The sequence below is a fragment of the Brassica oleracea genome, chromosome C3, assembly GCF_000695525.1.
Source record: "Brassica oleracea var. oleracea cultivar TO1000 chromosome C3, BOL, whole genome shotgun sequence".
NCBI classification, from domain to species: Eukaryota; Viridiplantae; Streptophyta; class Magnoliopsida; order Brassicales; family Brassicaceae; genus Brassica; species Brassica oleracea.
Window position 1 is genome coordinate 59,682,409 of NC_027750.1, and position 11,368 is coordinate 59,693,776.

Here is an 11,368-nt window from a genome sequence, read left to right on the forward strand (position 1 = left end):
AAAGGAAGTGTTGATTAAATCCATCCTGCTTGCTCTCCCGACATACGTCATGTCGACTTTCCTGCTCCCATTGGAGATATGCGAAAATTTAGCCAATGCCATCGCCCAATTCTGGTGGAGCTCGAACCCACCAAAGAGAGGTATACACTGGGCAAAATGGGAAAAAGTGTGTCTACCAAGAGAGGAGGGTGGAATTGGCTTCCGAATGATTCATGAGTTCAATCTGGCGCTTCTGGCTAAACAACTATGGAGACTAGTACAGTTCCCTGATTCTCTTGTCGCTCGAGTTTTACGGGGAAGATATTATAGATTGAGTTCTCCCTTGAGAGCAAACGCTGTGACCAGCCCATCCTATGTGTGGACTAGCATTTATGCTGCAAGAAAATTGCTATTACTGGGCATTAGACAGAAGATTCATTCAGGCTATGAAGTTAAGGTATGGGAGGATCCATGGATCCCATCGACCCCCGCGAGGCCAGCTGTCCCCATAGCGCCTGTGATGCATCCTAATATGAGAGTAAGCGATCTTATTTATCAGGGAGTAAAGGAATGGGATGTGGGACTATTGGAGAATTATGTTCATCCTGAGGATATACCATTCATAAGGAGCTTGGCAATAAGTTCAACTCATCGTCGTGATACCTTCTGCTGGGACTTTACAAGAAATGGCCAATACACGGTCAAATCTGGATATTGGGTGGCTCAGAATTTATTAAAGGTAGCGGAGGAAAAGGATGTTTTAGAGCCAAGTATTACAAAGCTCCAAGCCTTTGCGTGGAAATTGAAGGCTCCTACGAAGATATGTCATCTTATATGGCAGTTGTTAACTGGTCATGTGGCAGTAACGAGTAACTTAGTTAGACGTAATATGAGGTGCGATAATTATTGCCCAAGATGTGGAGAAGTGGAGGAGACCGTTACACATGCAATTTTTGAATGCCCACCAGCTCTTCAAGTGTGGTCTCTATCATCTACTCCGACAGGCCCAAATATTTTTCCGCTTTCGAGCGTCTACGCAAATATGGATTATCTATTCTGGAGGAAGAATAGTATCATTGGGCCAGAGCAAGATAGGGACCCATATCCCTGGATAATATGGTACATTTGGAAAGCTAGGAATGAAAAGCTCTTCAGGGGAATAGATAGAGATCCATTGGATCTAGTTAGACATGCAGAGAGTGAATGTCACGCTTGGTTTGATGCTAATGAAGTGGTACAACTTGTGGCACACGATAATATAAATGAGGAACCCCAAGTCGTACGCTTGGGAAATATTTGCTTGTTAGATGGATCTTGGACATCTTCTGCTAACTTTAGTGGAAGCGGATGGGCATGGATGGATAGTTCAGGGAACACTCAACTTATGGGAACAAGGAACCTTCCCCGACGCGAATCAGCCTTACACTCGGAAGTAGAAGCACTGCGGTGGGCGATGGAGAATATGCTACAATATTCGAACTGCCAAAGCTTTGAGACAGACTGTAAGGAACTAATTGCAATGGTAAAAGACCCTCAGGCGTGGCCAAGTTTTTCGACATAATTGGAAAGGATAGGGACGCTACAGATATGCTTCCCAGCATTCAAAATCTCTCACGTTCCACGGACGCACAATCGGACTGCTGATTTTTTGGCTAAGACTGCTAGATCTTTTCATAGGGAGTTACATTTTGTTGGTTGTTCTATTCCGGTTTGGTTACCCAGACCACCTCAAATTTGAGTAATAGAATGGCAACGTCAAAAAAAAAAAAAAAAAGGAGCTAGATAGAATAATCCATTTTATTATGAGTTAAAATCGTATCGAAGCATAATCTGTAATCAATCCAATGTAAAATTGATCTCGCCAATCTTTACTAAAATTAATAGTAAAAGAACTATCAGTTCGATTATGTGTATTAGGACAAAGTCCTACAACGAAAATTGGAATGAATCTGAAATAATACACAAATGAAATCAATCAATTCACTTATACTAATTCGTTTTGAATTGTAAGATTATCTAACTTAATAAAACAGTTGTTCAAAAAAAAAAAATCAAATAAAACAAAGAGAGACAATATACACAATTTTAAAATTAGAGTCTTGTTTTGTTAACGAGTTAAAATGTGCTTAATTAGATAATTGTCAATTGTTACATCTTTTTTTTAACAGCATTGTTTGCACCTTTCATAATTTAGTATATATATAGTTGAATTATGAAAAGTATATTTTGTTTTATTCAATAGTAAACGTAAACGTATCATAAGATTACATGATGAACGACGAGTTGATATGTTTTTATGACGTTTGGTTGAGCGTTAAGAGACGGCATACCAAAGCAATTGGTTTTCTTTTCCCTAAATAATGAAACGAATTGAGGGAAAAGAAAGATGAATCCTTGAGCAGAAAAAAAAAGAAAGATAGTTGACAAAAAAAAAAAAAAAAAAAAAGATAAATCAAGAAAGGAGAAAATTCATGTCACACGTGAAAAAAGTAGAGATTTAATATACTCTTTTTTTTTGTGGGGAAAAATAATGTTCAAAGAGCAAATAAAAGTGGAAAATAAAAAGTGAAAAAGAAATTTAGAAGATATTACCACCTAAAGCTTGGCGACAATTGTTAAAAGTAAATCAAAATATAATTCGATTGATACAAATGTATTGTCACATGTAAGCTTTTTCGTGATACAAAAGGGAATTATCAAAACTATAACAATGTAATTTTATAACAAAACAAAATCTATTTATTGATTCCGAAGTAAAAACAAAAAGTTTCCTCAATCGTCATTTATTGGGTTCGTACAAATTTTGCTTATCAACATTGTTGAATGCGCAGAATAGTAACGGTGAAAGCTCTATCAGCGACGTGGCTGTATCCCAGGTGCTCAGAGTGGAAGCAGGTTGCTTTTAGTTCTGGTGTTACTTCTGCGCCAGGTTTTATTGGGGCGTGTAATGCAGTTCCTCCTTGATCAAAGTGTATAAACTGTATATATAAATATATCTAAACCCTAAGAAATCTCCTTTATAATTTTATTAATGATTTATGGCAACAAACTCTAGTCAGATGAGGGTATTTATGACGGACTCAATGCAAAATCTGAGTTATTCATCGGTTAATGAAATTTAATTAACTAAAGTGAATCAAATGTTGTATAGGAGAGAAATAACATTTTTAATTTATTTTACTGTAAAACTTTAAAATTTATAAAACACATTACTAAGGCCCATAAAATTGCAAAAGCCTGAAGTTATTTCTATTCTCTTCACTGCATCCCATGCAGTCAAATGTCATGAATACCCTCCACATACACGCTGACGCTGTGTCAACTCATGGCACGGTGAGGGCATTCACGACATTTCGTATATGCAGCGAGGAGCTTAATACAAGATTGTTCTCAAGTTTTAAAAGACTGTAATAATATTTAAACGGTAAGAACAGGCGACAAGCTCCGATCACGGAGAGGCTACGATTGCCCATGGCAGATGCAAAATCGGTTTCTCCTTCTTCGTCTTCTTCACCGGAGGTTCTTGCTCCGGCGACGATGGTGGAGTGTACGAACTCGTTAAGCACGAATCATTTGAGCTTTCGTCGCCATTGAAAGATTTTGAATCGATCACGCAGCTTGGGGAGATCAACGATGGCGAATCGCGACTCTTGCGTTTCCGGGAAGTTTGGGTTTCGATCTGCAACCCGATACGATCCTGGAGGATGAGATTGTAGCAAGGTTCAACCTTTTCCTGTTGAATGCACAGAAACTGTTTGTGAAAATGCCTCGGTGAAAGAGAGTTTTACTAGTGGAGTGATTAGAATTTAGAAGCTAACCTTGGTTATGTTAAGGACGTTGAGGAGCTTGGTTTGGTGTGAAAGAGGGTCAAAGGGCTCAACTTGGTATATGACTCGCATCATGGTGGCTGCTGCAACAACTGATGGGCGGTAGCCGACAAATCTTGAATCTGACAAGAACAAAACAAGAATGTAAAGATAACTGAGATTTCAGTAAAATGGGGTTTTCTGTGTCGCTTACTAACCGGAGATTACAGTGAGGAGGAGACGGTGGCATCTGTTGAGGAAATCCCAGTGAGCACTGTCCTTAAGCCCCAGTCTCCTGATGATGTGGTCTAGAAACGAGATTGGAGTGATGAGATGCATCTTCCATTGGAGAGTAGACAGAATCAGCAACTCCATTCTCTGTATGGTTTTTGCCTCAAACACATACTTTGTCTCCTCCACCTACAAACACCCCAAAAAACAGAGTGATTGAGAACAGAGGGAGATACAAGTAAACTTTAAGGTAAATGACCTAAAGTATTATCATTTACTTGAAAGTCTAGAAGAAGAGGGACATGGGTTTCTTCGACTTTTGCAGCTAGAGAGAGGCAAGCAACAGACACGAGCTGAAGCATCCATGGTTTGTCTCTCTGTAAGCTGTAGCTACAGATGAACTTGTCGAGATAAGTTATGGCTAAAACAGCTGCTAAAGTAGAGAATCCATAATGAGCGTTGACTCTCAGAATCCAACCCACGGCTTCTTTTCGATCAGTTGCGAGATAAACATCATCGAGACAGCTGAGTCCTTGTTCTTCTTCTTTGGTGAAGAGAGTGACCAGATCTTCGTCTTCCCAGTACAAATCTTGCTCCAGAAGAACGAACGGAGAAGTAGTAGAAGAAGAAGAAGAATAGGAAGAGTTCTCTTCAACTACTTCTTCATCGTCCCATTTCTCTTCTTCGCAGTAGAGAGCATCAAGAAGAAACGAAGTGCTATGCTCTTCTCTACTTTCTTCCTCCTTTGGAGTCGCCATTGTTCAAAGTAGACTCAAGAATGAGAAGAAAGATCTCTTCCTTTCTGTAGTGTTGATGTTTCTCTTTGGTTATTGGGCTGGCTCAAGGGCATTAGGATAAGATGATAGAGTGAAAAACTCTCGGAGAGAGACTCATCTTCCTCTCTATGGAAACGTGCAGAGATTAGCTGTAGGGGGAGCTACAAAAGAGAGACTAGAGAGAGAGAGACTCGAGGAGAAAAGCTGGAAGTGGGAAGGAGAGTGAAAAGAAGAAGACTGATTTATGAGAGAAGGGCGATATGGTTTTTCACATTTGTCTTTTTAGTCGCTCAATATGTTTTATTTATTTTTGTGATATTAAATGTGTCGTTTCTTTTTCTATTTTTCTTTTTCCTTTGTCTTTTTTTTTTTTTGTATTTTATGTGTAATTTCTTCTTAGGTTTCCCGCTTTACCCACTTGTATTCATTGTAGAGATCGAGAAACCAAAACGCAGTAAAAATCTGTGGGATACATTACCTAAATTTAACAATTATAGATATTGACCACATAGACAGAATATAAACCAGCTATTAAAGAATTTTGACTGAAGATGATGGATGGAACCACGCAACACAATACAAAACAAAACAAAACAAAAGAAGGGGTTGTAATAATTAAATTATTTAGCAAGAAAATCTGCAAGCTAGCTTAATAATATGAAAAATATTCAAAACTTCTCAGTGAGTTTCACTGACCATAGCAAAATAACCAAGAGCATCTCTAACCAATACCTCATTTTAAGTGGAGTAAAACTTCAAAATAAAGATTTGAGGGTTGGCTACTCCAACCATGAATCCTCAAAATAATCTTTAAAAGTTTATTTATTTGCATTATAATCTTTGATATTAACAAAAGTTACTAATATTTATGAAAGAAGTAACTATAAGGACCAAAAATAAAATACAAGATAGTTTTGAAGTTGGATTGGAATGACACAAAACTTCAAAATTTGAGGATGGGTTGGAGATGCTCTAAACGATACGCTATATTTTGCAAAGGTCAACAACAACATCACAGAGAAGATACAAAGAAAGAAAGAATTAAAAAAATCAAACTCTAGAAAGTACAAATAGCATCACTAGGATCATCTAAACGCCGGAGCTTTAGTACGGAGGAGGTGGGTATTGTCCTGGATAGGGACCTTGAAAACAAGAAAATATACCAACCACCAATGACAATTGTTAGAGATCTTCCATGAAAATGATACAAGAAACACACCCAATTTCTCATAATCACATAAATATTAGTATATGCATATTGAAAACGTAAAAAGCATACAGAACTTTCTCCTTCAGTTCAGACCGTTAAACATTAGTCTAAAGTTCCTAAAAGTTTAAGAGTTAGTATACAGAAGAAACATGGAGCCCCAAATTGTTAACATTTAAAATCTTCTAAATTGTGTATAACCCCTAAAATCTCAAGACTAGCCATGTTAATGCTTACAGTTGAAAAGATAACAGTTGTGGTTTAATTTGGAAAATGAACATACTATGACAGGAAGCATCTAAACACAAAAGCAAGAACGTTTGTATATACCTTGTGGATAATATGGTGATTGTTGAGGAGGGTAAATTGAGGATGGAGGAGGAGGAGGGTAAGCTGAAGGACCAGGAGGATAAGCCGAAGGAGCGGGAGGGTAAGCGGAGGCTGAGGGAGGAGGATAAGCAGATGGCTGATGAGGATAAGCTGAAGCTGGTGGGTAAGCTGATTGTGGCTGAGAGTATTGTACTTGTGGGTACAGAGATGGTCCAGAGTATGGTGCTGAGTAGTGGGGTACTTGAGGGGCATATGGTGGTGCTAATTGTGCAGAACCATAATTTTGTTTCTGCATTCAAGGAACGAAGTGTATGTTTTAGCCGTCTATTCTTTGTCAATAAACGATCGAACCTGTAATTTAACGTTGCTAACTGAGCATTTATGTTACCTTTGCGGCTGCATAATGCAGTATGAGTCTTACTTCTCCCGCATATCTGCAAGACATAAATGTGATCGATGCATTTTCAGAAGATTTATAATCAGTTAACTAATCTATTTAATGAGTATATGCTGCTTATGTGTAGAAACAGGACTATGAGTGTTTTCACATTGATTATACCAGTAAGGAAAGTTAATAATAACTCAAAATTAACAAAGAAGCGCAATAACAGCTTGTATTACAATTAACACCAAAGATGACAGGAAACTACACATAACCTCTCTTACAAGTGAACAAGACCATGCTTCCATGTCAACAAAATAAATGACAAGAGCTAAACGTTTCACTTAAATAGAAAGCATAGGGCCGACGAGTATTGCGAGGCACACACAAAACCACATGAAAAGTTTTATTAATAATTGGCAAGTCCAACACCGAGATCATACAGGACAAACATGCACCATGCAAGTATTGATTACAAAACATGATATAATAGTCAATGCAAAAAGAACCAAAAACTAGTGAAATCAATGTTGTTACCTCCCATTTTTACTCTGCAGAGTCCAGGTACAGTCGTCGTATCCTTCAGAAAGAGCCTTCTGCAATTTAATCCTAATAACAACAAACAAACATACATACAGAAGACAAAGGACTCAGTTCCAAATCCTAATCAGGAAAATTTGAAAGCACACACACATGAAAAAAGAACATACGTAGCATTCCCAATCAAGTCATCAGTGGAGAGTGTATTGCTATTCCAAACAGCTACCTTAAGATCCCTAAGACCTTCAAGCATAGTGAACATAAATTTCTCTTGGAACACTGCGTTCTTTCCACCATCTGGAAAAAAAATTAAGAACATAAATTTCTCTAGTAAGCTTTTCAAACCCTTTTAAGAATAAAAGAAGGGCTAATAGTTAACCTGTGCAGGTTCTGGTACGGTGCCTTGTGCTGCTATACTCGAGTACAACGTATGGATCTTGCCTCGAAAACCATTCCGTATCTTTCAGTTTCTGGCATCCAACAACTGAAACCAAGCAAATCACATAAGCAAGCCTCAGTGAACATTGAGTTAGAGAATCATGAAAAAAAAGAACAGAAAATCGAGGAACAGAGGGGTACGAACCAGTGACCTCGAGAACCTGGCCTTGAATACCCGCCATCATCGACATGAACTGGATGGAAGAAACTAGATTTGCTTAAGAAATACAGAGAGATTAGCGTTTGAACGAAGAACAAGAGATTGGAAAAAATGTAAGGATGAAGCTTAACCTAGAGATGGTCCGTCTTTAAATATACAAATAATCAAACTTCGGATTTCCCAGAAGTTGCGGCAGTTACTTTTTGACTTTACATGGCTTGAGCCTTGAGGCCTTGAGGTATACGCGTTTCCTAAATGTTATTTCCTCTTTCTTAGTATTGAATAATTTATTTACATTTTAATGTTATTTCCTCTTATTAGACTTCTATTTTAGGAAAGATTTCCATTTATCTATTATTTTAACAATGTATTATTTATTATTTATTTATATTGAACCTATTTGATAACATCATTTACAGAAGAGTTAATTACTTAGGTTTTATTATTTGAAATATACTTATTCAAATGTTTGAGTTATCTAAGATTAGGATTCCAACAAAAGAGACGACGATATTTAGCGAGTATAATAAGATAAGACCGACCTAAGAAAATAGACATCCCAATCCATTACTCAAAATGGATTTACATCAATTCGAGTTTTAATTGGCAACAAGATAATAAATGCAGTCTTTGTAGACCAAGCAATCATGAAGATGATAGATATACTATTTCAAAGGTTTAATTAACAGATAATCGTACAACTTTTTTGGGTTAATCTAGAAACTAACCTATAAAACTATTGTATCGTGGAACAAGTCATCCAAACATATTTATATTTACAAAGAAGCCGCCAGTTGGAAATAGCACTTCTTTGTTGAAATGGTTTTATTCAACGAATCTTCGTTTCTCATGTTGAATTGCCACTTCTTTCTTGAAATGGGTTTATTACAAGCATATCAAAGATTTGCTACATTTAGACAATAAAAAAGACAAAGTTCTACCAAGACAAAGTGAACAATCCTTTTTTTTTCTTCTTTTCTAGCTAACTGTATAAATATTCAAACTCGCAGTATAATCATCAAAACATGTTCTGTACTGATACAGCATAACATAAAAGCTGAGAATTTGCATGTTGGAATCATCAATTTTTTTATTCAGGATGTTTCTAGTAGAATTTACGAACGTATGTATCCTCATGGATTGTAAATTCGTTTCCATGTTTAAGGTTACAAAAAAGAAGCTAAACCTAGATAAGCCCTGTTCGTTTGGTTGCCGCAGGTTTCAGCGTCAGCGTCAGCGGTGACGGCAGCGTCAATGAAGACAGTTGTTGTTCGTTTCGTAGACGCTGACGCTGCCGCTGACGCTGCCGCATATTATATCACGACCGCAGGTTTTATCGGCGTCAGCCGCAGGACGCGGCGTCAGACGCAGCTTCCTGCGTCAACGAAAAGAACAAGAGTTGACGCAAAATGTTGACGCAAAATGTTGACGCTGCCGCTGCCGCCGGTACCTTCGGCAACCAAACGAACAGTCCTATAGTAACTAACCATTGTGGAAGCCATTTCAGTCTAGCGGTTCGCGGGTTCATTAATGCTTATAGTTATTACACCAGGAAATATGAGCTTTTTATATATATTAACGAAAAAATTACAGGAAATTTTGGTGTAAGGAGACGGTCAAGCATGGATCTCATTGAGTGACTCAGGATGCTGCAGACAGATGTGAATTCTCGTAGACATGTAGAATTGTCGAATGTAAAATCGTATATAAAATATTTCTCATATTTGTAATAACATAATTATCCAGACGTTAAAAAATATAATAACCATCAATTTTGAGAAATTCCCTATGATATACCTAAATTTTTTTTTGTCACAAATATAGACCTTAAAAATAAAAACGACAAAAATAGACTTAAATATTTTATCAAAAGAAGTAAATATACACTTAAACCCCTATGGTTAATTAATCTAGACATTAGGGTTTAGAGTTAAGGGGTGTGGTTTAGGGTATAAGGTTTAAGATTTAGAGTTTAGGGTTTAGGGTTTAGAGTCGGGGAGTGAGGTTTAGGAGATAGAATTTCAAATTAAAAAAATAAAATTAAAATTAAAATTTTCAAAATAAAAAATGTCATTTTGGTCATTTTAGTTTTTGAGATCTATTTTTGTGACAAAAACTTAAAAAATCTATTTGAGAAAATTGCCCATTTTGAAATCAATAGATAATTATATATATATATATCATTTTCATATATGTATGTTTGAACACTTAAAAGAGATGCATAAAGAGAAATACCAAGCTCCTACATTCCCAGTGTTTCCCACTGCCTGTAAAGGCAACAACATGTGATGGATGTAGAGCCGCGTATCGTTGTCCCAAATGTAGGATTCCTCTTCTTTGTTTTTTTTGGATAATCCAGAGTGTCTAGCGGGCCGAAATCCAACCGATTAATCTATGAGGACATGTCTACCAATGCTAAACAAATCCAATTGCTTGCATTGACAATTAGATACTAGTTTTGTCTGTTTGTAGTATTCAGGACAAACGGTTGATTTGAGACGATAATTTTCTTCTTTGTTGGGTTCCTGCGATTCCTGTTTGTAGTATTCGTCGGGCATGAGGTTTAATTTTACAGTAATGTCAAGGAAACAAACCAAAAGATTGATGAAACTAAAGACCTGAACCGGAAAAAGAACCTTCGAGAGGCGACTGAAACCTTCCTTCGAGGGAAAAAAATTTCCAACCAAAATTGATCAAAAATTTCTGTTTCAATCAAAATTGATCTTGCTTTTGATGTTATACCCATCAAATACTTCTTCATCCATACTGAATTTACTAGATCTGAAGCTTTGATGAAGAAAGTCAAAGATTTACAGAAGGTTTTAGTAGATCCGAGGATTGCAACTCATAAATCTATAAGGGAAGTGATATCTTGCATATTTCCATTGTCTTATCCATTCACCCATGTGTATTTTGATCATATAGACTAGGATTTAGCCATGTTTAGGTTGCATTTTGCATACATGAGTCTTTATCAGGTATTGGAGTACCATATGGAGTTCTTGGAGACATTTGGGTGCATTTGGAGCTCAAAAGAGGTGATAAAGGTGATCATTGGACGAGCAATGCATGGGAGCGACCTCACCAGAGCGACACCGTGAAGTCGCTGTGACACCCTTTCAGAGCGACTTGACCGGAGCGACACAGCGAGGTCGCTCGCGTCTCCATCACCCGGAGCGACGTGACCGGAGCGACACAGCGAGGTCGTTCGCGTCTCCATCACCCGGAGCGACGTGACCGGAGCGACACAGCGAGGTCGTTCGCGTCTCCATCACCCGGAGCGACGTGACCGGAGCGACACAGCGAGGTCGTTCGCGTCTCCATCACCCGGAGCGACGTGACCGGAGCGACACAGCGAGGTCGTTCGCGTCTCCATCACCCGGAGCGACGTGACCGGAGCGACACAGCGAGGTCGTTCGCGTCTCCATCACCCGGAGCGACGTGACCGGAGCGACACAGCGAGGTCGTTCGCGTCTCCATCACCCGGAGCGACGTGACCGGAGCGACACAGCGAGGTCG

General features: G+C 38.1%; 2 protein-coding genes across 2 annotated transcripts; both read right to left on the reverse strand.

The window, feature by feature from the left end:
- Window positions 1-3,138: 3,138 nt before the first annotated feature.
- Window positions 3,139-5,367, reverse strand: LOC106331284 (cyclin-D3-1-like). The gene is made up of 4 exons (XM_013769605.1): window positions 4,295-5,367; window positions 4,004-4,205; window positions 3,798-3,928; window positions 3,139-3,712 (listed from the first exon to the last, which is right to left on the reverse strand). The coding sequence occupies exons 1-4, from the start codon at window positions 4,772-4,774 to the stop codon at window positions 3,428-3,430; spliced, it is 1,098 nt and encodes a 365-aa protein (XP_013625059.1). The 5' UTR covers window positions 4,775-5,367; the 3' UTR covers window positions 3,139-3,427.
- A 220-nt stretch (window positions 5,368-5,587) lies between these two features.
- LOC106331286 (elicitor-responsive protein 3-like) lies at window positions 5,588-8,141 on the reverse strand. The gene is made up of 9 exons (XM_013769607.1): window positions 7,981-8,141; window positions 7,835-7,883; window positions 7,631-7,735; window positions 7,422-7,548; window positions 7,249-7,320; window positions 6,718-6,763; window positions 6,330-6,618; window positions 5,848-5,934; window positions 5,588-5,679 (listed from the first exon to the last, which is right to left on the reverse strand). Exons 2-8 carry the CDS (start codon window positions 7,878-7,880, stop codon window positions 5,897-5,899), a joined length of 723 nt encoding a protein of 240 aa, XP_013625061.1. The 5' UTR covers window positions 7,881-7,883; window positions 7,981-8,141; the 3' UTR covers window positions 5,588-5,679; window positions 5,848-5,896.
- Window positions 8,142-11,368: the final 3,227 nt, after the last annotated feature.

Coding starts and splice junctions, on each gene's coding strand:
- LOC106331286 (XM_013769607.1), bottom strand. CDS start 7,880: ATGTCGATGATGGCGGGTATTCAAGGCCAGGTTCTCGAGGTCACTG. Junction 7,549..7,630: donor CCGTACCAGAACCTGCACAG/GTTAACTATTAG, acceptor TTTTTTTTCCAG/ATGGTGGAAAGAACGCAGTG. Junction 7,321..7,421: donor GACTTGATTGGGAATGCTAC/GTATGTTCTTTT, acceptor TGTTGTTATTAG/GATTAAATTGCAGAAGGCTC.
- LOC106331284 (XM_013769605.1), bottom strand. CDS start 4,774: ATGGCGACTCCAAAGGAGGAAGAAAGTAGAGAAGAGCATAGCACTTCG. Junction 3,929..4,003: donor CCTCCTCACTGTAATCTCCG/GTTAGTAAGCGA, acceptor TGTTCTTGTCAG/ATTCAAGATTTGTCGGCTAC. Junction 3,713..3,797: donor ACGTCCTTAACATAACCAAG/GTTAGCTTCTAA, acceptor TGCATTCAACAG/GAAAAGGTTGAACCTTGCTA.